This window comes from Centrocercus urophasianus, unplaced genomic scaffold, assembly GCF_019232065.1.
Source record: "Centrocercus urophasianus isolate 14NV4802_14NV808 unplaced genomic scaffold, USGS_Curo_1.0 seq_17, whole genome shotgun sequence".
Lineage (NCBI taxonomy): Eukaryota > Metazoa > Chordata > Aves > Galliformes > Phasianidae > Centrocercus > Centrocercus urophasianus.
The window spans coordinates 15,033,070-15,059,706 of NW_024884722.1; the positions used below are offsets into that span (position 1 = coordinate 15,033,070).

At 41.8% G+C, this 26,637-nt stretch overlaps 2 protein-coding genes across 4 annotated transcripts in view; one reads left to right on the forward strand and one right to left on the reverse strand.

Moving 5' to 3' along the window:
- Positions 1-5,930, reverse strand: part of LOC122159923 (protein FRA10AC1) — a 23,444-nt gene extending 17,514 nt beyond the window's left edge. Inside the window, exons 1-2 of the mRNA XM_042817992.1 lie at positions 5,851-5,930; positions 1,746-1,822 (exon numbers count right to left, since the gene is read on the reverse strand). Of these exons, the coding sequence (XP_042673926.1) occupies positions 1,746-1,822; positions 5,851-5,883 (110 nt within the window). The 5' untranslated portion in view covers positions 5,884-5,930. The remainder of the gene's footprint in view (positions 1-1,745; positions 1,823-5,850) is intronic.
- A 197-nt stretch (positions 5,931-6,127) lies between these two features.
- LGI1 (leucine rich glioma inactivated 1) overlaps positions 6,128-26,637 on the forward strand; it is a 31,797-nt gene continuing 11,287 nt past the window's right edge. For 2 of the 3 annotated variants that reach the window (XM_042818473.1, XM_042818474.1), the window contains exons 1-3: positions 6,128-6,193; positions 25,719-26,168; positions 26,543-26,614. In XM_042818473.1, the coding sequence (XP_042674407.1) occupies positions 25,978-26,168; positions 26,543-26,614 (263 nt within the window). In that variant the 5' untranslated portion in view covers positions 6,128-6,193; positions 25,719-25,977. Of the gene's footprint in view, positions 6,194-25,718; positions 26,178-26,542; positions 26,615-26,637 lie in introns of those variants that run through there. The other variant, XM_042818475.1, reaches the window with a different exon arrangement.

A 26,637-nucleotide genomic window follows, 5' to 3' on the forward strand; every position in this document is an offset into this window, starting at 1 on the left:
ACAACCTCCCTTCAGGAAGTTATAGAGAGCAATGAGGTCTCCCCTGAGCCTCCTCTTCTTTCCTCAGAAGAGGTGAAGAAAAAAGATTTTTCCATTATTAGCAGATGGCAGAAAGAAAGGAAGTCAGAAACCTGTAGACAGTGAGCCAGAGAATTTCTATTTCAAACTACGGGATATAAGACTCTGGGAGCTAAGGATTTCATTTGCTCAAAAGGACCTATAGGTACAAAAATCCCGTGAGGAGTCTCCATAAAACAGCAATTCAAAGAAAACTTAAGACTATCGTTTTCTTCCAAGTGAAAAATAATGTCATCACAGAGCAAGAAACAGACACACACATAGCAGTGAACACACTGGGAATCAGCAGTAGAGTGCCATAATGAGGGTAATGATGGTACGTTTGAAAGGCTCCTGATGGTTAGTTAATATTCCACTTAGGCAGCGGAACGGTAAAGAAAACCAAAACTGAAAAAAAAACAACCAGTCACTGTTTCTGTTCTATGATTCTAACGACTAAAACACCGATATTTTCCCCCCACAAATGCAGTCAAACACTACAAAAAAGACTCTTTCAATTTTACTATAACGGAAAACACTCAAGAGTCCTAGGAAAGTTTCCAGAAAGCCTTCTTAAGTAAAGTTCAATAAACAAAGCAAGAACGAGACAAAAAAGGGGATAAAAAATATGTTTGTAAAATTCAGACAGAATGTTCAGAAGGGTGCAGAAAATGTCAAAGGATTATGGTGCCAAAGTAAAATAAACACAGAAATAAAAATCTGCTCACACTGTTGCTCACTTCTATCCGAAGTGGGATGGAGGAAAGAATAGGAAAGGTAAAAGTGAGAAAACGCAGAAATTGAGATAAAGGCTGTTTAACAGGTGAGGCAAAAGGTACATATGTAAAGAGATTGAGATAAGGAATTCATTCATTGCTTCCTATTGGTAGTCAGATTTTAGCCATTTCCAAGAAAGCAATACTCCATCATTCATAATGGTTACTTAGGAAGACATATCAGACTGCAGAACATCCTCCCTTCCTCCTTTTTTCCCCAGCTTTTGATACTGAGCATGGTGCCATATGGTACTGGACATCCCTTCTGTCAGCTGGGGCCAGCTGTCCTGACTGTGTCCCCTTCCAGCACCTTGTGCCCCCCCAGTCCCTCACTGGCAGGATTGTATGAGAAGCAGAGAAGTCCATGACTCAATGCAAGTACCACTTTGCAACAACTAAAACATTAGTGTGTTTTCAGCACTATTTTCATCACAAATCCAAAATACAGCACCGTATGAACAACTAAGAAGAAAATAAAATCTATCCCAACCCCAAAACAAATGCCATCAGTTCTTTACTTCCTCCAAGTTGGTGCTTTCTATCTACAATGCCTGCTGCCAATTGGCCTTTTTGCCTTGCTCTCCCAACAGCTTCACGTTTCCTGATGGATCTGCAGCAAAATGAAAGGAGAAGCCAAACACCAGCAGTCGATACTAATGCTCAGAAAATGAAACACAGTGCTCCAAGAACTGAAAGGCGTACAGACACCAGATGGACACGACATAACAGATCTTAATCATTTGTCCAAGGGAGACAACGTACTCTGGCAAGCATGGCATGAGGAGATGCACAAATCTGAGACCGATTTTTCAAAAATCATTTCAACACCAGACTTTACATACCACAGCATTATCTCCTATACAGTAACAGCTCTTTAGTACAAAATAAAGCATTAACTTCATTTTACATTACCTTTTAGTCTTTTGCACAGACTTCTCTCCATTCTCCTCATCACTAAAATCAGAATCATAGCCGCCATGGCCACGTGCCTGTCAACAAATAAATGGCAATGCAGTCAAAACACCTGGTAGAGCAGTATGGATGCAGCATAACTAGAGATCAGTACTGCACATCACACATGAATAAGAGAAAGACATGCAGTACACAAGTGCAAATTTGCATGTATATCTACACCAAATCAAATCCAACATATAAGGCAGAACAAATGGTGTAGGACAAAGGAACTATGGTTTCTCACGGTCAGTCAGTCGGTCAAAAAAATCACTTTACAAATAATTAATATGCATATATTTCCATACTTAATCTTCAGTGATGCAGATAATAAAATGATAATAAAACATTCCTGGTCTTTACTTTCAAACCTCCTCCCTTATACACAAATAGGTGAGTTTTTTCCTCCAAAAACTACTTTTTTCAGAGGGCTAGATGACAGAAAATGATGTGTCCACATTAATAAACAAAGATGAAAAATAAGGGTTCTTGGGTTGTAGTACAATAATTTAGATCGTTAGTTCTTACACAAAAAACTGGAAAGCTGATTGAAATAATTAAAAAACAAAACAACATGCTTGCAAAAATGTACAGCTTAATAGGCAAAACATTCAAACCATGGAATAAAATGTCTTCTATATATTTATGAACTATTACTAGTTAGTATGTTTATATGTATATATACAGATACATATAATACACACGCACATACACCATATTTTAATGCCATCAAGTGAATAAGCACTGGCTAAAGCCCAGATCTGTCATCTCTGCTTTTCAGCATACAGCTACACGCCCAATTATTTCAGGAAACAATGGATTAAGCCACTTCCTTCTAGTTGCCCAGCTGCAGAAGGTTGTGTCCAGACTCTTTTCAGCAGTGTGTGGAGACAGGACAAGGGGAAACAGCCAGAAACTGGAGCATAGGAAGTTCTGCACAAACATGCGCAAGAACTTCTTTACGGTGAGGTGACAGAGCACTGGAACAGGCTGCCCAGGGAGGTGGTGGAGTCTCCTTCTCCGGAGATATTCAAGACCCGCCTGGACACCAGCTTGTGTGACCTGGGGTAGGGAACCTGCTTTGGCAGGGGGGTTGGACTCGATCTCTGGAGGTCCCTTCCAACCCCTACAATTCTGTGATTCTGTGAAACCACCCATGAGCCAGACCAAACCACTCACCCAAGTCACAAATTATCCTACCCCCAAAAACCAGTGTCAATTCCTACTCTACCTATAATCACATTCCCCCCTAGACAAAAGCCTGACAAAAATAAAACCTGTAAAAACAAACCCTTAAGGATGGGTTTGATGAGGGGCCGTTTCTGGAGGCAAATGCCTCCCTCTGATGCCATTCTGGAGTCTCAACCGTATCCTCTACTGACAGCAACAACTGGTCTCTATGGTGCAGAGTATGTAGAACACTGCCTTTTCACACCACTGGTTGTTCAGTAATTTTTAAGATTTTTTTTTTAAATTTTTTATTAATATCACATTCAGCCACACTCACTTGCCTGTGTACAATAGGTGCAGTAGTTGTCTGCAATATGCTGCTGTTGCCAGGACTAATGCACTGGCAACGGAGCAGCAAAGGCTGGTAAGTTCTCCCAGAAGTGCCACAACAAGCTGCAGCCCAAGAGCAGATCCCACAGCTGAGGCTGCTTCTAACAGCAACCCTTCACTAATGAAAGCACTACTTCACTAATAAAGCTTATGTGGCCTCTAAAAAGGCTGACTGTACATTGTGAGTTTGCTGAAATGTATGTACAGCAAATACTTTTAAGCCTGGGCTCTAAATCTTAAAAACAGCACAGTAATCCAGGAATGTTTTAAACAGCAAATGTAATGCTTCCCAGATGAAAACAGAGAGCTTCCCTTGCACTTCGAACAGGAGAAAGTTAAAGCCAACACAAAGTGAATGGAAGTCAACATGAGATAGACGACGTATGAAAACAGGCAAGATGAGAAAAGCTCAAATAAAAGGAGATATTTGCAGTGGTTGCCCTTGGATGACTGGCTGCTGGAAAGAAGCAGATGTACTCAGTAATCAGCTCCCAGCTGATTTCAGGAATGAATCAAATTCATAAAAAAAAAAGGTAGCTTCAACGGAATCATGATGAGAGGAGCTCTTGAGCTGCTGGCTGCCTTGGGAAGCTGTGATTGCCATAAGTACAGGTATGGCTGGGTCCTCAGAAGCTGCTCTTCCAACAGAAAACCCCTCACAGCTTCAGCCATTCCTCCAAATCACTCCAACAGTTTAACACAAATTCAGGGTGAAAAAAAAACAACCACCCATGACTGATCTCCCAATACTTATGGACTGCTCAGTCCTTGAAGGCAATAGTAGAGCAGGCAGGTGCTGAGCTGAGGCTGGTTTGCATATCAGCACCTCCAGCAGCACTGAGGCCACTTGTGGTGACCCCACCGAACAATGAGGGAGCCCTGTCGACCTCAGGATGGTCTCCAGATAATCTGAATATTAGGTAAAACATAGAAATGAAGTCCTCAGAGAATCTCATCCAGACATGACTCCTGCTTTGGAAGGAGAGGGTAAACAGACAACTGCTTGACACGAAATTTCAAGTCTGTTTTCTCTCTTACTTCAAAAAAAACAAACAACCCAACACCCAACAATCCAAGGTAAGTAAGACACATATCATAGTTAATTGTAGTAAAAGACAGGCAGATACCAAAGTTTTTGCTTAACCCAAGAGATTTTGAAAGGCATATGTAATTATGGTCATGCAAAACTATCAACAAAACTTAAAATAACCACTTTTGCTATTTGATAAAACCTTTCTTATCACCTCTGCTTTGACGAAATTTGCCAGAAACTAACAATAGCTTTAGTAAAGAAGCAAGGTAAATACCAAACACTTCATCTAAAGATGAATCTGAAATCTGAAAGCTACAGATTATTTTAATGTGCTTTATTTTTTGTTCTAACACTGGACCTTTTTTTTTTTTTTTTCTTCCAAACAAGAAAAGCATATAAATCACTGACAATGAAGTAATTCCAACATCTTGGACTTATTAATAGCGAAATACCACGCCAACTAGATTAAGGCTCCTAAGAAACTAGCAACTTAAACAAGGTAAGTGTCCTAGCACTGCATACTGCTGGCATCAGGCAGGTGATGGCAAACGCTGGACACTGCAGACTCCCCAGTAGCACATCTGCAGAAGGCATTTGCATGCAGGAAAGGATGCACTTTTCAAACCTCCCTTTTCATTGAAGTAAGAGCACACTGCCGAAAGGGACATAATGTAGAACCGTCATAATTGACTCCTGATCATGACACGCTGCTGAACTGAAAGTGGCACTATAAAAACGTAATTTAAAATGGGTGTGTGAGAGGAGGGTGGCTGCCCACCTCAGCCCTGTGCTCTGTTCCCAGCCCTAGGAGCTCGTCTTGGGGCACACAGACTACTGGAGGACACAGACTAGAGCCACACAAGCACGGGCTGTAGAACTGATCTGCAAGGAGCCGGCCCGGCTGCACACAGGGTACATGCGGGGCTGGGCCTGCTTCACAGCAAAGCACTCTGTGAGGACTTAAGGCCCCCAAAATACTAACAGTAAATTCAATTAGCTTCAAACCCACTCTTCCGTGTTAAAGCAATTACGAAATGTATTTGTATATAATGTACAGTAAACACTCCTAACAACGAGGAAATCCACCCATAAAGTGCAGCCCCTTTGCAGAGTTTTTATTATTACTAGTGGTATTAAGGCTTTAGAACTATAAAAGGAGAAGTAAAACGTATACAGCAGCAGAGCACAGCAGCACGGAGCTTTGCGTGGTTCTGTAGTGTAGAGGACGCTGAGGAAGGCCTGTGCTGGCCCGAACACCGCCACCCAAAGCTGTAGGCCCTGAAAGCCGCCCGGCCCGGCCCGGCCCGGCCCGGCCCGGCACATCCCCGCAGTTGCCTCGCACACCGCTCGGCTCCGTCCCCGCAGAGGCGCAGCTACCGCCATGGCGGCCTACAAAGCGAGGCCTGCCCGCCGCACCGCGCCGCCCGCCCCTCGCGTCCCTGCGTTCCGTCCCTCCCTCCCGGCCCCACTTACGGCCGCGGCGAGGCGCAGCTGGCCGGGCACCATGGCGGCGGCTGCCGGTGGACGCGAGCCGCCTCCTACGTCTGCTGTGCCAAGCTCAGCTCGCGGGCCGCTCTCACGGGCCCCTACCGGAAACCTGGGGCAGAGGCGGAGCGGGGCCGCGCCGGGAGCAGCCGGGCGGCGGGGCGCGGAGAACCGGCGGAGCGCGGCGGGGCGCGGGCGGGCGGGGGAGGGCGAGCCGCGGCAACGGGGCGGGGAGGGGAAAGGCGCTCATCATGTATAGGGGCGAGGGGAGTCTCCCCGCCCGGGAACCCGGTGCGCGGCGCCGGCCTCGGCGGTCTCCGCCTCTGGGAAGGTAGGACGCGCGGAGCCCCGGCGCCATGCCGCCCGGAGGAGCCGGGGGCGGGCGGGAACGTCTCGCGGCGCGATGCGGGGCGCGAGGAGCGGGGCGGCGGCCCGGAGGAAAGGGTCACTTGGGGAGAGGCGACGGAGCCTGGGCAGCGTCCTCGGCCGCGACGGAGAGTGTGAGGGAGGAACGGCCCGGCGGCAGAGCCGCCCGGCCGCGGGCGATGCGCTGCCCGGCGGAGGGACGCGGGGCGCAGGTGCCGCGCTGTGCCTCGCTGCCGCCTCTCGCAGCCGGGAAGGGCGGCTTCCGTGAAGGACGGCGGCGGAGCTGGGAAGTGTGGAGATTGCATGGGGAGAAGGAGCTGTATGAACTAAAAATTCTGATGAGCTGGCTGGGAGATGGCAGTCTCCACCGTTAAAGCATCAGATGCAGCAAGCAGCTGTCGGGGAGCTGGTGCTGTGCCACGGAGCGTTGGCACACACCGTACCTGAGCTAGCGTTCTGACTGCTGAGGTCAGGAACGCTTCAGTCCATCGCCGATGCTTTGTGCTGGAAAGGATCAGAATTTCCAACTGTGCTATTGGTTCCCGGAGTCTTAATTCACTTCCCACAGGGAACTTATAAAAATTGAAGTGCTCATTGTTACCAAAGAAAACAGCTGTTGTAGGGAGTTGCTGTTATGCACTCAGACTATCACACAGCGCAGAACTCCTCATGCCTTCTTATCTCCGCTACTGAATTTCAGTTTCAGAAGGAGTGTTTTCCATCTTACGTTTCGGTCACTCGCTGTGTTGTTTTAACTCTGAAGGGGTTTAGAGGCGGTGTCCCCTGCAAAGGAGCAGAGTGCCTACATGCTTGTTGGAGTGCATGCCACAGTCTGCACAAGTCCCACGGAATGTGGCCCATTTCTTCTAAAGGGCAGAGACTCTCTGTTGCAAAAATGGAATTATCCTAGTTAATAATTTAAATATCTCAAAATAAATAATGTATACACACAAAGCTGTAATGGCAGGCATCTTCTTTTTGTTGTTCCTCTCTTTGGAAATGGCAGACTGCTTTAGTATGAATGAATCCCAACATGATTCTGGAAACTGGGCCAACTTGTCATTGATTATGCACTTTGAAGAAAAGAGGGAAAGGTAGAGAGATGATGTGCAGTTCTTGAATCTCTCCTCACTGTGCTGTGGCCACAAAAACCTGCATATAGAAAATATAAACTTTCTGGGGCAGAGGAAATTTCTGCAGTGATTCTCACTATAGCAACTGTTATAGATGCTGAAGTTACTTTATAATCAGTTTTGCTGGGAACAGCAACTAGATAATTTCATTTTACTGTGTTACTTTTCTGATTTCTGATTGTTGCTTTAAAGCATCCCAACTCTGACTGCTTTTCCCATAAAGCCTGCAGCAAGCTCCTTTACAATCTACAGCTGGATAAGAGGATCAGAAATGACCTCCTAAATAAACTAGAAGTTGAATCCAAGCCTGCCCTTAGCCCTTCGTACGTGGATTATAGCTCCATCCTATGGGACTAAGTCCATACTTTAAATGTAGCATCAGTGTTCTTTGGCACCAAAAAGGATGATTCTGTCAACAGATTCCCATAGGACTGAAAGATGCAGGTGAAAAGGAAAAAAGATGGGCATCACTTCTTGCAGGGTGGGGTCACTGCATTTTTAATGTGGATTTCCATGACTGTGGTATATCAGCCCTTAGGAGCACAGTTTCCATTGTGGATGCATCAGTCTGTTGTCTGGCTGCTGCTGAAGAAGGCATTGCTTTTCTCACATTGATACTTGTGCTCGTCTGACCACATCTGCTGAACCGTAGCATTTGATTTTCAGCCAGTCTAGCTCCTTTGATTTTTCTGCTGTGGCAGCTGATGAATAACAATGCTGGTGCAAAAAAAAAAAAAAAAAAAAAAAAAGCCGGGAATGGAGGAATGGGACAGGAGGCAAGGTGAAGGTGAGCAACGAAGGTGGCCCTTTCAGCAGCAGCTCGCAATTAAATCAGCTTAGCAGTAATGGGAAACCATACTCTTAAATGTAGCCCTGAACTTCATGGCCCATAAGGGAGATAGTGTCACTGTAGTTCTCCTTTTTCTCCTGACCTAGATCTAGATTGGGCTAAGCATGAGACTTAATGTATCCAGAAAACCTAAGTCAGACATGTTATTAAAACATCCAAGAAGAAAATGTTTTGTCTCTTATGTTTTCATATCATTGACACATTCTTATACAACTTCAATTACTCAGTTTTCTGATAACGTAGTGTAAAAATTCCATGGGAAATTTCTGGGATGAAGAAATGGAAATTACTACGAAGCAGGAATGTTCTTATAATAATAGAATGTAATGTCCATGATTCTTAAATACTCCCGAGCCTGTTAGCTTCTCTGCTTTCACTCGTTTCCAGTAATCTGTGCAATCACATCCCACTACGCAGACCATGGCGATAGTCTCAGTATGACCAAAAAAAAAAAAAAGAGAAACACAAGGATTGAATTTGCCACTTCTCAGTCATTCAAATTTATTAAATGGGTACTAGAACTTGCTGGAATCAAAAGATTTCTGACTAGGTATTGACTCATATCATTCGAGCTGCAGGGAGGAAGGTTTATTTCAGCATCAGGAATGTGCCTCTGTGGGTTCAGACCTCAGACCTTCTTCCTTGTCATTTTGGGAGTAGCATAATGTTTACTTAAGCAACCTGTTCATTTACATAATTCCCCCATACTTTCATGAGGGATAGTCTGAACAACATGTGCATACCAAAGGAAGGTACTCAGTCACAGAGATAGTTCAAAAGGCCATGCCTTTTGAAGCTTCCTGAGCTCTTCCTAAAAATTTCCAGGAGAGGAATTTTCACAGCATAAATAGCTTAATCTATTAATCTTTTAGGTGTATACATATTTTTTATCCTAATATCTAGGACAAATCTCCCTTGTTGCTCCTTGAGATAATTTTTAATGTCCTAAACCATTTGATACAGAAGGCAAAAATTCGTCTGCGTTTTTGTCATACATTTTTGAATACTGGAAGACATACATACTGGTAGGCTTTTCTTTTTGAAGAACTTATTCAGTAATCCCATGATTATTGTCTCCTAAGGTCTTCTGATAAGTTTGTTTATATTCAGTAGTGTCTGATCTGTTTGGCCAAAGTTAGTTTGGGTAGCTGATTATAACTGCCACCAATTTGTAACGCAGCAAATCAAGATCAGGCAGCTTTATCAGAAGAGGCAGCAAGGGCAAGGCAGGACTACCAGCTACAGCCATGGTAAGAGCTGTTTGCAGAGTGCATGTTTGGGTTTGATGTAAGAAAATAATTCAGAAATCTGAAGTATTAGGTTTATCACCAGAATTATCATTAGATTTATCATGTCTATTCTTTCCTCTTTCTCCATTAAGCCAGTTATGTTAAAAAATGAGGAAATGAGACTTTCTAGCATTACTGGCTCCTTCCTAAATTCTATGGAAATTGCCTAATCATTTCTTTTCATATCTTCGTAATATGAACAGTCTCATGGCATCTGTCATGTATCTGATTTTCATCTCTCTATTTGAAGTCTCCTAGTAGTCTGTAGAAAATGAAGTAGGATGAAAAATATAGGTTCACATGTGACAGTAGCATTACATTCTGTGAGCGTAGTCTGTCTTCTTTTACACATATCTCTGTGCAACTAAGGGATGAGCAGTGCCTTCCAGTGAGCTCCAAGAAAGGTCTGTGCTTAAGGCACAGCTGGCTCCCAGGTGCAGGAATTCCTAACAAACAGGAAGAATCAGAGGGGCTGCGCTGAGGCGTGATGGCTTATGCTTACCAGTTCCCATGATGAGGACTGGTCATTACAGGTTAGTCATTGAAGCCTTTACTCATTCTGTAATGATATAGCGATTATGTAAAGACATGACATTGTGGACATGCGCCTTTATTATGTCAAATTCTGTAAATGTTTTGTTCCACAACTTTTTTGTCCATGGAGGATGTGGAGTTTAACTAGCCACTAGATGTCAATGTTGCTGTACTGTAAAACAAGTGTGATTTTATTTGTTTGGCTGATAAAGTAATTTATTCAATAAAAGCACTTTTGGTTTTGAATTTTGTTCTGGTATAGAAACTGTTACTGTGCTTTGCCTGTTGTTTTGAGAGCAGCCGTGCTGTTTGATGGTATTTCAGAATTACAACTACCATTTCAGTGCGTAACTGTTAGAATAGTACCTTTAACAAAAAAACATTGGATTGTTCCTCCAGTGTTCCAATATCCCATATCTTCTTACAAGTGACCACAATCATTTGTATGGCATTTTTTTTGTTAATAGGATAAAATAGAGATAATGGTATCTTATCATAATTATTAGAATATCAAATTTACTAAATTTCACTTATTGATGGAAATTTTCCTCTTAAGTATTCCTGTTCGGTACTACTATAGATCAGTGTCAAATTTGCTGTTCAGGGACAGAATTCCTATAACACTAAGTCTTCCAGTGTGATGAACAATTTGGAAAATTAGATTATTTTGAATCTAATTCCCTGATTCTGTATAATGAAAGGATATGAGGAAAATCTGACCCTCAGACTTACATTATTCCAAGCTTATACACTTGGAGCATGAGGGAATCACTGCACATTTTCAAATCCCCTGTTGCCTGCTGTATTGTCAGACCTGTATCTGGATCACTAATTCTGTTGGCCATTTCCAAAGACCAAATTTTGGGAATAAGTTTTGCAGGCACTAATGCAAACCTCAAAAAAAAAAAAGGCAGGTATACATCTAAAATTCCAGATTGTTTGCTTTGCAAATAGAGTTAAAAAAAAAAAAAAAAAAAAAAAGGCTTAAATTTACAAATTTAAACTGACCTGAAAATCTTCAAGAAACAAATTAAGAGAAATTTTCACCTTTATACTTAGCAGTTCAATTTGGTAAATAGAATCCCAATTTAGGCCGCATTGTTACAAAATACAGCCTAACCTGATTTATCCCATCAGCTCCACTTTGATGTACATAAAGCCTTACCATTTCAAGCACAATTCACAAAATTTATTTGTTACTATTGGCTGAGTAGCAACCTTATCATCATTATCATCACCAAATGTTCTAGTTGAAGTCATGCTTAACACCTTTTTATGATAGTGGCATCACTTAGACTCTTAACATGCTAGTAGATCACAGATGTAAGAAGTACTGTGCTTTCTAATGTCTGTTTGAGTTTTCTCAGCTATGAATACGGAGTTATGTAAGAATTAAGCGATCTCTTGAAAGCCAGGTTGTTTCAGCCATTCCTTCTGTTGCATTTATGTGAATGCTCCTAGCAATAATCTGAATCCTACAATTTCTGTGAATTTTCCAAAACCAAAAAACATAGTTAAACTAGACCACAAGACCTTGTTAATGTGTATATTGTAAATAATGCAATTCCAGCATGACCCTGAAAAGGCCAACTAATGCAGTCATGGAAGTAGTAAAGAAGACTTTCATCAAATCATAATTATTGGAAGCAACTTACCATTTTATCTCTACAGATATGTTTTTTTTTTTCTTCCCTGAAGTATGTAATTTTACCTAATAATTACCTCAGAGATATATATGTAGTGTAGTTTATAATGTAAACTCCTGTCTTTTGTCCTTTAATTGGCACTGCCATTGCACTGATTGCAGCGAGGCTGGTGATTTTGGTCTCCAGGTCTTGAAATCTGGCAGCCATGCTGAGAATAAAGTTCACTTAAAGATTACAGGTGCATGTAGACACGCATAAACAAGTTTAGCCACCTCAGTCTGTTAAGAATTTAATTAAAAAGTAGTTATAAATATGTACAAAATATTTTCTTAGTTTATCAACCTGCTTTGAAATAAGTAGAATGCAGAAACCAGCTCCTCCTGAGCGTTCCAGGTTTTACTTGAGCTTTTAGAAATGCATTATGCTCAAAATCCCTAAAGTATGAGCATTTTCCTAAGAGAGTAAAGAATGCTTAATCCCTTTTTTTGTGTCTGGATGTGTTGTGGTGGAAAGTGACTGGTGGTGTTCATGAGTCCAAGAGAAAGGGAAATCTGTTCTTCCAGCTTGGTATCAGATTTATTACATGAGGGGGAAAGGAAAGAAAGTAAGAAGCAAGAGACAAGGATATGGAGTGAAGTGGGGAAAAAAAAAAAAAAGGCAACAAATAATGTGCTTGCTCACTTTAAATTCAGTTCTTTACCACTAGATTTGTTCTGTGAAAATAAAAAGAATGTGAGAACTGCAGCTCACTGCACTTTCATAGTGAAAAATAAATGTACTTCCATGTTTCTTGATACGTGTGCAATTTTGTGCGTAGTGTCTACCACGGATATGTATTCACTGATAATTTACTTATTGGGGCTGGTACAAATAATTTACAGTTGAATGTATGGAACCTAAAGACTACATAAAGAGGTGGTGACTAGTCACTGTCTTCTCAGTCATATAAGCAGTTAAGCATTGCTGGTTTATCTAGTGTGATGGAATACCTAGAGAATAAAAGTGCCTCAGGGTCTGCAGTGTAAGATGTAATTGAGAAATAAGGTCTTATTCATATGTATGTGTTCCAGAGTACACCTTTACTTTTAGAGATGTGTTGCACCTTAGTCTAACTAGAAGTTCAGATCTTAATCCAGGAACCACAGTCAGTTCCGCAAACTTATACCAGTGGTCAGTCACATTCATCACTGTTTTCCACACTGTGTAAAACTAAGTATTAAATTACTTAACAGCAGAGATCATTTGCAATGTACAGTGATAGAGTTAAACGTTTACAATCACATAGATGATAGATCTTTTTAACATAAGGTGTAAGAGCATAATAAAGCATAATGAGAACAGAATCAATCTTCATTCCACCTTACAATTTCTGTGGGATTATTTCCCTAGTAAAGCCATACAGTAACTTTATGTGGGGGCTGATAGTATCTGGGTTGAGATAATTAATAATTGACCATTCAGTAGAAACTGAAGCATACAGGCATATAAAGAGGCTGCTCTGCACAGTGAACTACAATGTAGCAGTCAAAATTCTTTTTAAATTTTTTTCTTTTTTTTATGGGCGTGCTTGTACAGAACTACTGAGACCTCTTTTAATAATACCATTAGCCATTGTACTAGAACTGTCCTTTTTCTAGAAGAAAGGTACTACTGCTTGCCAGATTTTGGAAATAATACGGATCATATTTCAAATTAAATACAATTTTGTGTTATTTAATCACAAAGATTGTTCAGATATGAAGTACTGAAATACTATCTACTATGGAAAGCATTTCCAGGATACTATTCATTTCACGGCACGTAAGTGGAAAGGGAAGGATAGCTATTCTAAAAGGGAACAATTAGTCTAACTTAGTTACATATATTGAATTTTGTTATTTAGAGCCAGCAGCATTGACCTGTGCAATACCTATGACTCTAAAAGTAAAAATTACAGACTGGAAAAAGTGCTGAGGAAAGTGCATTGAGTAAAAAGAAATATTCAAGCTTGTATCTTAGGGGAGATCCTGATATTTGCTAAAACCACATTCAATTTTCCAGAAATATATTAAAACATTAACAGTTAGGTATCTACATGACTGCCTTTATTGAATGGAGATAAAATACAACCACACGTGAGATAAGGGTCAAGATTTGATGTGAGACTTGAGTGAAATGCTGTTTCCTTTAGCATATAGTGGGATTTTCTTGCAAGTCTACATTACACCATCCTCGAATATACTGTTGTTAATAGATGGAGTGTATTAGGATCCATTTAAATACATTTTAAAATCTTGCTTTAGTTAGCCCTGTCACTCTTTCCATGTACAGCCAGCTTTTAGTTGAACCTCAGTCTGTATTTGGCAGGTTTTTGTGATCTGAGTCGATTAACAAAATAGAAATATTTTGAATACCTCATTTTACTTTGATATGGACATAATTCATCCAAAAGTTTTAAGAACTAGGAAAGTTGTGTTTAGAGATTAAATATTAAATTCAGTTCCTAATACTGAAGCACAGGGATTCCTGAAGCATGGTCTTTCTCTCTCAGATAGTTTTCTGTCAAGCTTCAACTTTTCATTTGATAAAGTAATATCCTTCCCATAATTCCAAAACTTTTTGTCAGATGAATTTTGAAAACTTAAGTTTCATAACCTTAACAATCCAATGGAACTTACCTATAGCACATTTTGCTGTTTTATGCAGTATATGAGCTGAAAAGTTATGCATAAGCAATCTTCCATTTGCAAAGATTTTTGCAGCATTAAATTGTAGACCAAGAGATGGCTTCCAGAATTAACATTAGCATTGTCAGCATTGCCAGAGGACAAACTGCCAGCATTTCAAGACAGCGGTATGTAGTGTAGTGTTTTGATGTGGTTTCATTGCTGTCTTGAAGGTAATCAAATAGCTGATGAATTGTCATCCTTTCAGCTCTGTAGTAAGAACAACCAGCAAAGCATTTTGACATTTTCTGACTTGGACACATCAATGCTTGCAGAAAAAAATATGCCCTTACAGCAAAATATGCAGCTGTTTTCCAGTTTAAAAAGAAGCGAATGTGCTGTTAATATATGAAGGTACTGTGGTATTGTGATCATAGAATCATTAAGGTTGGGAAAAATCACTAAGATCATGTAGTCCAATCCCTCAACTCACCCCCACTATGCCCACTGATGTCCCTCACTGCCACATCTCAATGGTTCTTGAACACTTCCAGGGACAGTGACTCCATCTCCCTGGGCAGCCTGTGCCACTGCATCACCACTCTTTCTGAGGAGAAATATTTCCTAGTATCCAACCTGAGAATCCCCTGGCACAACTTGAGGCCATTACCTTTCATTGTATTGATGTTATCTGGGAGGTCTACCCCTACCTCAGCCGCTCCCCATAAGACCTGTGCTCCAGACCCTTCACATCTTCACTGTCATTTCCTGGACACCCTCCAGGGCCTGTCTTTCTTGCAGTGAGTGATCTAATCAGTTTGAAAAACAAAGCATTTCACTCATGCCACATCCATGATTTGCATTTCCAATGTGCAGTTCAGCGCAGCCTTAGAACAGCATAAATATTGAAGCTGGGTGTCACTGTAGGGTGGCAAGCCCAGGTGGCAGACACAGCACGGCCCTGAGATCTGTGGGCCACGTGGGCCCTCCCTGTCCTCAGCAGAGCAATGGAGCTGCTTCCCAGCATCGCCCACTCAGAATCTATAGCAACCCTCTGCTAATACATGAGGCTATTTTTAGCACCAGGGCAGCCTTGAAAACAGCAGGTAAAGCATGAAAAGAATGAATAAGTGGTTGTGGTGCTCGCCTGTGAATAGAAGCTATTTATAGAAGAGCTTGCTCGCTTTCTGGAGAGAGATCTTAATATATATAACACTTATATGAAGGCAGCTCTGCCTTCCCCCAAGGGGAGGCAAAAGTGTCAGAAATGTGCAGCAGAGCATTATTAGTACTTCTGACCTCAGCACTTACCTAAAATGTCAGTCTTTCAGATTTTTCTTTTTAGGAAGAAAATTGTTAATGGCAGCAGGTATCTTTGATTCAGTCGTTATTTGCAGAGAATGCATAGCGTTTATTGCCCTGAGCAAAGAACAAATTAAGCAGTGGGAGGCTGCACGCAGCTTCAAGCTCTGTTCAGCCAATACTTGCTCCAAGGAGCTCTCCAGAGGCTTTTCCCAGGACCCCCTTCCCAACGCCTGAGGACCAAGATCTCTCCTGTGATATTTCTACTGTTGTCTCTGAATTCCCAGTCCTGTTTTCTTGTCCTTTTCTTTTTCCCACATTCATCCATTTACTTAAAAAAATGCTTAGGAAAAAGCCCCATGTGCCTTTGTTTAATCAGTTGTGCATGCCATTTCTTTGACTGGGGAGCCATATTGCTTCATAAAGGAGCTTATTACTTCTTCCTGATGTATTATATTGAGACTGGGAATTAAAACCTCCAGTTTTAATGACTTTGCCGAAATCAAAAGGGCAACAACAGTGGAAGCTTGCAGATGCCTGACAGTGATTGGTGTCTAAAAGAAAGTCAGCTGCATGGCATTTGGATTGTTGTCTTGGAAGGGTGGTAAGAAGCACTGTAAGTTCAAAATCTGAACGTCTTTAGCATTATACACAAGGTAGGGAAAATCTTTTTCTTCTGAGCAGTTACAACTAAAACGTATTCCTCTGTTGCTGGAGAACTAAAAATTGCATTGAAAATTGTAGCCAGTTCAGAGATAACGATGTTCAGTTGGTGTTGCAGTCCCACTGCAGAGTGAGAGCCAGGCAGCTGAAAGAGAAAATTCTTCCTTAAAGTGCACTGAGAAAAAGCACGCAGCCGTATTACCAGGGCTCCCACAGCCCTCCCATTCCCCTCTGCAGGGGAATGAAGTTCACAAGGAGAAGGGACAGGGTGCTTAGCTGGGTGGTAAGCCCTGTTTGCTGGAGGACTGGTGCTAGGCTGTATGCAATGACAATGTGCCCACCATATGGTGGGGTAAGGGAGGCTGTCAGACAGGTCTAACGCACGAGGTAAAAGGGATTAGCTCCTAGGGGAATTCGTTGTTTTTTCAAAAATTTTGAAGTGTTAAAAACAATAAAAGCTTATATAAAACACACTTGTGAAACTATCATCAAAAAACACTTAAGTTGTTTCAGTGCTGGTTCAAATACTTGCTTTCTCAAGCATTTTGATTAGCAACTATGAAGCAGTAATACATGTTTGAAGAGGCACGTCCTTCTCATGGTGCAGTTCATTGTTAGTGACATTCCAGTGAGGCTTTGACTTGAACTATATGATTGACTTCAATATGGCTAAGATTTCTTCCACTGTGAATTACTCAGGACTTAGAAACCTCCTGTTTTTAATGGCTAAAGAATGTCTCCTTAAGAGCCAGTTATTTGCAATGTAACAAATAATTTTCCAATGTACACTTAAATAAACAACGTTTCAGTTTTTTTTTTTTTCTGTCTACAAAATGACGAGAAAAATTACATACAAGTTTATAAAGATTAGAATAATTCTGCAAGGACTCAGTGTCATGAAAAAAGTACAGAAGGGCAGTGCTAGATAGCACAGGTCAGGGAAAGGATTTTATAATATGCAGTCTGTTTTTAATTAGCATTTTGGCAGACTGGTGGAGCTCAAACATTTTTCCATGAAGAAACGTATTATAGGCTTTTCTAGCTGCCAATTAAATGGCATTTAGCTGCAGTGACAGTGGTATGTTGTTTTGGGTCTGCAGAAAGCACTTGCTCATGCTAGAAAATCTGGGACATTGTGTTTCGGATACAGGGTTCTTACTGGGCTGGATTTTCTATCGCTCTGCATTCTCAGTGTAGGCATGAAAGATACCTCCTAGGGAGAAGTGCTAAGTTCATGAATAGTGCAAAGGGGCTGGCAGAGTGCAGTTTTTTCCCAGTGTCTATTTGGGTACACCTCTCGAGGGTTTCTCTTCCAGTTGGATGATGTCTTTTAAACAATACTGTCTGAATACTAGGACATTTTGTGAGGTTCCTATTTTATCCCATTTGGTCTGGAGTGAGATAGTTTGTCACCAGTTCAGTCCTATGGTTCATTTAAATGTTTTTAGCTATTTTCCCTGCATTTCACTGCAAGTTTCAACATGCAAAATCAGGGTATGGTTCCACGGATGCCTCACAGCAGGTCATAATTCGTGTAGGAGATACTATGGACTGTTGCTTGTGATGTGAGAAGCTGTAAATTAAAAATCATCTTTAGAAAAAATTCTATGGAACAGTAGCCTGAATAAATTCGTAGAGCCCCTTGTTTCCTTGGAAAACTGTTGTATCGTCCAGAGGGCGTCTGTGCAGTTCCACAGAGGTTACCAGCCCAGAGTGGAGAGGTGAGCTGCAGTGGTGCTACAAGGAGAGCCCAGGAGCCCACAGCCTAGGATGGGGAGAACCTGGTAAAGTGCATTCATCATATCAGGAGAGCTAGGGCAGCTCCCAGTGGCACCGAGTGGCTGCTCAGGGGGAGTTCAGTGACATGGAAGGTGGAGTTGCATGTTTGGTGGTAACTTGTATTTGGAGCTGATGAGATGCAGTATGAAACTGCCTAAATCTGTAGCTCTCTGTTCCTCTTCTCTAGCAGCAAAGCCACTATTTCTTCCTTGCTCCTGTCCTCAGCTGCTTGTTCTGGTTCTGTCATTTCCTGTTTTGTTTTGGAAGAATTTCAGTGTATTCAGGGTTTTATTTGCATTTTGCTCTTTTACCAGATCATTTAACTGATGCATTTGGAGAACACACAAGAGATAAATACCGTAGCAAGCTGTGGAGGGCAGCAGTACTGAGAATCCATGGAGGAGGTGGGAAGAGAGAAACCATCCTCTTACAGAACTCACTGCACAGAACTACATTTTTAATATCACCAGGTCATTTCCTTGAAAAAGTCATGAGACCATAAAAAATTAACAGTAGTTTCTATCAGCAGTATCATGCTTTTGATATCTGATCAAGGGAAGGCATGGTAGCTTGCATATTTGAGCATGACTTTTCCTCTCTTTGAGGTTCATGTAGAGGGCACTTCAATCCTATAGCAGGGCACATGTTAGGCAATGAGGGAACAGGCTGAGCCTGTTCCCTCCCACTGGGTAGGCATTTTGTCTAGCTGGAAAGTGCCTCCCTTTCCAAGCTTGCCCGTGTGAAGCGTTGAACTTCCTGAGATATAAATTAGCTAATGGCAGATCTTCTTGAAAGTTCTTTCTAAAGATTGAGTGCACAAAATTCAGATTTCTGCAGAATGCAAAAACCCAGTGTACCTTTTCTATTGCTTTATTTCTTAGTCCTTCTCTCTATGTTGCGTTTGGTCTCAGGTCCTACTGTGTGAACCGTGAAGGTAACAAGATGCACACATTCAAAATGTGCTCTCTCTAGATCTTGAGCTTATATGTTTGCTGTTCATATTTCCCCTCCCCCATTTCTACATATTCAGCATTTTCAAGACAAAACATGGACAATAGAGATGAAGTAGGAATTATTTTTTTAGATGTGGAGGAGAGTGGGTAGTATTCAGTGGGAAGTTGGCTCTGTGCTGTGGGATCCTGTGCTGCGAAGTATGCTACTTTGTTACAGAGCTCCTGATCCTTTACGAATCCTGAGATAGCAACTGGTCCCACTGTACTGAGAGATAAAGGCTGGAGAAGAGCTGAGGAATGCTAGGGGTTTGTACAGTCCCACGCAGAGGACCAGGATTGGACAGCCACTGAGAGAACTGGAAGTGAAGGATGAAAAACTTAAAAGGGTCAGTAAGGTTTGTAAGGTCTTTCTACAGAGAAAGACCAACCCATGGATAATGGGGTTTGTGTCCCTGTCTGACCTGAAGGATTGTTGCTGGATTTTTCTATTTGTTTATTTTGTTTTTTTCCTTACTTACATAAAATAAAAGTACTGAGCTGTGCTAGTTATTTGCCTACCCAGGAAGATAGTCAGACCATGTGAGCAGTCATCCAGAATAACATTTAAACACACTTATCATTAGCAGTATCATCAATATCAGCTGTTCAAAGACTATGGACTGTGTACTACAATTCTGTGATACTGGTTTGAAAGTCATGTGGTATCTAGCTTAGACTTTAATACTCTTGGTTACCTAGGAGGCCGGACAAAGTGGCCTCCTGAGATCTCTCCCTGAGTGAGCCTTTCAAAAACTGGAAAGGATAGAAATCCTCTAACTTTAATTGCCTTCTGAGGTAGTTTCTAATATTCTCTAGTTAAAAACTTGCAACTGAAAATAAAGCATCAAGTGTCATAAAGATGTTCAAAGTCTGTGGTCATAGCAAACAGATGTATTTTGCCAAGCTTCTATTTGGATGAAATACATTTCACATCTGTTTTCTTCTTAAAGTACAGTGGGTCAGGTAGCAATACATCTCTTGTGACATATTTCTTGCCATTGGTCAAATTGTGGTCCACCTAAGCAAATGAGCAGTCACAGAGCCACTGCACACTGATGAGGATGCGCCCAGTAGAGCAGGCATCCTGCAACACCATATGCTTTTGGTTTTTGGCTGGAGAGCTGAGGCCTGGCTCTCCTCAGAGATGCTCATTTTTAACTCTGCAGTGAACTGAGAACTGGCCACCTCCTGTAAGGGAAAGGAAGTTGCTCTCTGCATTTTTCTTTCCCCTCAAGTTGGCAGGACCTACAGTAGCTGTTTTCTCAGCCTTTTGACACGGGGTTTGACCTGACTGTTCCACTTTTACTGAAATTCCTGTTGCTTAATAAAGAAGGATATCCTCAGTACAGACCTGTATAGACAGGAAAGGGAAGAGCAAGTTAGAATAACTTTCCAAATAAAATGTTTTAGGCAACACTGAGCTAAGTCACCAGCTATTCTGTGCTATGCTGTGTTGAGTTTTGTTGCACTTAACTTGCAGAAGGTCTCTTCCTGGCAATGTCTCTTGGAGTCAAACTCACCAGGAAGTGTGGTGTTTTCAGAATTGCTTGGAATTCAGAAGACTTTGTTTTGTTTATTGAAAGGGATGGCACTGGGATAGCAAGGACTCCAATCATGAGATATCTGTAGGAGTCTGATCTCAAAATCTTTCTGCTCCAGCTACAGTGGTATCACAGTGAGCACAATGATCTGCTCATGAGAGACTCTTGAACACTGGGGTGCAATTCTGACCTCAGTGCACCTCTGCAGTAAAACATTACATGCTTCACAGTGAGCGCAGTGGAGGTCACTAACTCTTGCCATTACCGACAGTGGATTTTGGATTAGGTCCCCATATGTGGAGGCAGTGCATAAAAGGCATGGAAAAGGCATCAAAATTTTCTAAAAATAGGGTGAAATAAAGGATAACTGTAACAATATATGTATCTGCAAAGGCAAAAGTAGTCAGCTTGAAACCACAGGAAGCTTATTAAAATTTTGCCATATGTTGGTAATGAAAACATATTGGGCCAATGTGAATATGGGAATATAGTCAGTGGAGCAGAGTTAATCCTTCATAAAGAAATCAAATGTGTTAAAAATAACTTTTGGCGCTATGTTCTGCCCTTCTGTGTTTGCTTTCCTCAAAAATTTTAGCAAACAGGTTTACTCAGTTGTTTGCATCATAACCAGATAGTCAAGAATAGTTGCTGGAAAGTCAATAATAACAATAAATGAGTATGTTTGCACTGGCAATCAAGCTCCAGAAGTTGTGCTAAGTTTGATCAAGGAATACCGGGTGGTGAACAGCTCCAGTGATGACTAGCAAAAGTATCCTTAATTCTGAACATTGTTTATCTTCACCAAAATTGTTCTTAGCTGATTGATTGCTGTCCAGTGCTGATATTATCAAAATACTAAACAATTAGGAAACTGTAGGAGATAAACAGTAGGATATATAGGAAATAAGCTATTTGATTCCTACCATATAGAATGAATATGTGGAAATAATGATTCCCTAGGAATGACTTAGCTCCAGCCAAAATTGAAGAGGAGAAATAACATAGCACATTAATAAAGTGCAGGAAATACTAAAATCAACTCAGCACACTGCAAAGATGAATGGTTAAAAAGGAAAAAAAAAAAAGAGGACAACAATTAAAGTGATCCTGCACACAAGGCGAAAGCAGGTCCGTGTCTCCAAGGAGCAGCCTGGCCTCATTCCACGGCTTTTTGTTTTTGAGGCTTCCTCTCAGACCTGCTTGAGCAAAAATAAAGCAGTGGAGAGAAAGGGGGAGCAGGCGAGGGAGAGGGGGGCTCCAAGGCCGAGCCTGCAGGCGCGTGTTGCCAGGCTACAGAACCACCCGGCAGCGGCACAGAGTGAGCATGGCCTGGTTTGGGCTTGGCAAAGCACCGCTGGGAGAGCTGGCTGTTGGCATGGCTTCTCTTGAAAACACAGGCTCCTAGCATTGGTGTAGTATTAGTGCAGTACCAAAGGCGAGTCAGAGAGAATAACAACAGCCAGCAGTGCCATGCAGGCTTATTGCTCACCATACAGAAATGTGTCTGCCAGCAAGCAGCTCTATTGCACTGCAAGGTGAAGATTTTTCTGTTATAACTTTGCCAAACCATGAAGAGCACACCTAGCAACAAGCGAGGCTTTCCTTGTTCCTCCTACTGGACCCTGACCAAAATGCATAGATTTTGACTTGCATGGCACTGAATCATTACTTGAAGGAGCCACGAAGACCCTGCAGCAGGCATAGGGACACATCAACTGTCACACAAGCCATAGTGGCAGGGCTAAGGGGTGAGCCTAATGCTGAAGTGGTGGGAAGCAGGTGTGGCCTTGGACGGCCACCAACCAACTGGGTTTTGAGCTGGATATTAGGAAAAAGTTCTTCTCCAAAAGAGTGGTCAGGCACTGGAAAAGACTGCCCAGGGAGGTGGTGAAGTCACTGTCCCTGGATATGTTCAAGAAATGTGGAGATGTGGTACTTATAGACATGGGATAGTGGGCAATATTGGTGGTAGGTGAATGGTTGGACTAGGCAATCTTACTGGTCTTTTCCAACCTTAATGATTCTATGATTTTCTAATTCTACAACAGGCAAGAAATGAGGTACATAGCCCAACTAAACAGGACTCTGGAAAATGTGATTTATGCCTCTCTTTTGACAGAGCTGTTAGAAATATTCATTATATTTGCAATTTGGGAGAGGAAAAAGCAGTTGTTTTGGCATGTAGTTTGGAATAGAAAGTGAACTTCCAGGCAGTTCTCTGCACAGATGAAATTGGAGTCAGGTTACGGCTCTGCCGCAGAATGTCCTTTTGTTACGGAAAAACTGCTCCGCTGTGAAGTTTTCATGAGGGTCACAATGTGGCTGGAGTATAAGCTAAAAAGAAATGCCTAAGTAATTGATGGTGGACTTCAGTGAATGAGCTTAAGAAAATGCAGCACAGGGTTTTGCCATCAATGACAAGCTATTGCCATGGCAATGGGTAGCTTTGCCAGAAGCAAAGAAACAAGCAAACAACAGCAGCCCTCTTTCAGCAAAAAAGTTAGAGAGTTTGCCATTCTCACCTCACTGAAGTTTGTGCTTTTGCACCACGGACCATCTCAGAGGAGAGGATGGGATGCCTGGCTCAGGCAAGTACCACAAACCTAGCATCCTTCCCAGTAGTACTGTTGTATCATTTCCAGAGCAGGAAGACCTTTATACCCATGGGAAGGTATCAGCATTTGCTTTATAATGATTTCAGTGCTTTGGTTACTGTAATTCGGTACCATTTTCTTCTGGAAGGTGGAAGGGCTCAGCTTTAAAGTAGCTTTGTGTCACTCCTCATTGAAGTCAATCCTGTTTTCAGGTGAGACTTAGTGCCATGGGAGATTTTCTTGTGGGCAAGAACTTGGGCACACAATTAATTAATACAGAGCTTTAAAAAGAAAACAAACAAACAAACAAAAAGACTCCACATAGCTGAGGAAGCAGGAGTATACTGCCCTTCCTTCTGCAGGCATGAGAGTGTGAACTTTTTGATTCCTCACTACAAGAAAGACACTGAGGCATTGCCTGAGGAAGGGCAATGACGCTGTGAAGGGTCTGGAACACAGGGCTTAGGGGAGCAGCTGAGGGAACTGGGATGGTTCAGTCTGGAGAAGAGGCTCAGGGAAGACCTTATCACTCTCTCCAAATCTCTGAATAGAGGTTGTGGTAAGGCTGGGGTTGGCCTCTTCTCCCATGTAACAGTGATATAAGTAATGGCCTTAAGTTGTGCCAGGAGAAGTTGAGAATGGATATTAGGAAAAATTTCTTCTTGGAAAGAGTGGTGATGCTGAGGCACAGGCTGCCCAGGGAGGTGGTGGAATGACTGTCCCTGGAGGTGTTCAAGAAATGAGTAGGTTTGCAACTGAGAGCCATGGTCAATGGCCATAGTGTGGGTGGGTTGAAAATTGGACTACATGATCTTAGTGATCTTTTCCAACCTTAGTGATTCTATGATTCTATGAGGAGAGTGCTGAAACACAGGAGCTATATCCCAGCAGGGGCCTTTGGAGGAGGCCCTCTGAAAGCTTTCTGCATATTTCCGAGGATCCCGGTTCCCTCAGAGGATGCTGCCCCATCACCTGCTGTGAATTCTGTGGACCCAGAGCATTCTCTCAACTGTGGGGAGACAGATTTCAGCCGCCACCAGCAAGGAGGCATTAGCGTCGCGTCCCACCTAGTGTCCATCCTCGTTTCTTGCTGTTCTGTAGGCCCTTTGCTATTTTCCACCCATAGCATCTGAAATTTCTGCTAGGCATCCATGTCTGGCTAAAGACTTGCTGGAATAATTTCTGAGGAAGACAGACACACAAGTCTGTTGGCCTTGTGATTTCATGGCCTGCAGGAGCAGGAGCAAAGGGACAGAGCTGGGTGGCCATGTGGAATCACAGAAGTAACGAGTAGTAAAGAGAGATCTGGCTTACAGGTATCTATCTGTTTGCTGGTGAAGAGACAGCAATGAAAGAGCCAATAGTGAGCATGGCTGTGTCAAACTTTCTGCAGCGTGAGGCTGACCCTCATAGGCTTTGTGTTCTGTGCAATACAGTCAGTGCTATTGGTCTGACAGGAGACGTGTCAAGACCTATTAGAGGACTAAACTCCTCTAATAGCAATCCTATATCAGAAAAAAATAAAAACAACCCCATTTGGATTTCCAGCTATTTGGCATTCATTAGTTTTGTCCTACCATTCTTTATATAATAACACTTAGGTGCTGCTTAAGTTCCTTATAAAATATTTATTATAGTTTACCGTAAAGTCTCTGGGATGAGGGCTGTATCTTGCAGAGGATTCCTGCTGCACCTAGCACTATTTTCAACTGCAGCATCCAGGCAGTACTGCAAGCATTCATTGTATTTATCTTGACACTTTTCAAACTAAGTCCTTCCTTAACTTTGGTTATAACATAGCCAGTGTTTAAATAACACTTTTTTTTTCATCTGAAATGATCAAACAGTCACAAGCAAATGAACTTTTCAGCTGAACTTTTAACTAATGCTCGCTGTTTTGAACAATGCCTGATTCCCTATCTTTAGCCAGCTCAGAAACATGTAGCAAATAAGCAAATAAAAACTTTTTTTTTTTTTTTTTTTTCCCTTAGAAATGCAGTTCGGATCTATTTTGCATGAGAAAATATTTTGTTTAGGAATAACAGTTGTAGGCATTGTCTCATACATTGTAATATTTTCCATGTGTGGCAGCTTGCTTTTCAGTGGTACAAATATGTGCAATAAGGCTAAGGATAAAAATTAATCTATCAGCTTTTGCAGCAATGCTTTTGATAGTTTCACTTGATTTCATTTTCCAGGGAATATTGCCTTCGGTTCTGTTGCTTGCAATATGTGAAGCATAATTCTTCAAGGTTCCCGAGGTTGTAGGGATCCAGTAAGAGATGACTGATGCCCCCCCGCTCACACACATACTCCACCCCACACCCACTCACCCACCCACCAGCAAAACATAATGCTGTACTATTTTTGGCAACAGGGAGCGGGCCTCCCTGTGAAAACAGAAAGCAGTGTATTTCTCAGTTACATCACTTTGCAATCTAATGCTGTGTTGTGCTCAGTGTTTTTGTGGTGATGCAAGTCTTTCTTTTTTTTTTTTTTTTTTTTTTTTTTTCTTCCTTCAGCCGGTTGGATTTTCCCCATCTTACAGCACCTCGCAGGTCTCTTCTCTCAGCAGTACGTTGCCTGAGTGAGTGGAAACACACAGATCAGCTGCAGGTTTCTGTCTACAGAAACAGAGTGAAAGAGAAAGAAAAGGGTTGGGAAAGCAAAGACAAATATTGACCTGGACTTATAGAAAGACATCCAATGGCTGAATAAAGAACCCCTGTTCATGTTTTGGGATATTCTTTCAACTGGCTGGAACAAGAGCGGATCAAAAGAATGGGAAATGCCAGCAGACCCTTTAGAAGAATTGCTTATTTCTTATGCCTTTTATCTGTGCTTTTGCTGACTGAAGGGAAGAAACCAGTGAAGCCAAAATGTCCTGCCTGGTGTACTTGTACCAAAGATAATGCTTTATGTGAAAATGCCAGATCTATTCCTCGCAGCGTTCCGCCTGATGTTATCTCACTGTAAGGGCTGTAAGCATTTGGTTATTTAATTTATGATTTAAAATGAACTGGGATGTGTGCATATGGAAGGATGCTTGCTGCAGGGAGTACCTCCAGCATTCAGAATCATCAGCTAATGTGTTAAAATTGTGCTGCATTCTTGAATTCTGCTTTTTACATCTCTTTCATCTGTTTGTCTGTCTGTGTCTATGCACGAATACCATTTCATACCTGCTTCTATGCTGAAGGAAACCTGTAACATTTTTATTTAAAAATATATATATATATATTTTCAGTACTTGCAGAAATACATTTCTCTGTGATGACCAGATCGGTGTTATAACCATGCATATGTGAGACTTCATTAATATAAGGTTGTTTTTTCTTCTTTCCAGATCCTTTGTGAGATCTGCTTTTACTAAAATCCCAGAAGGGAGTTTTTTGCTCACACCATCTCTGCAGCTTCTGTGAGAAATATTTATATGATACA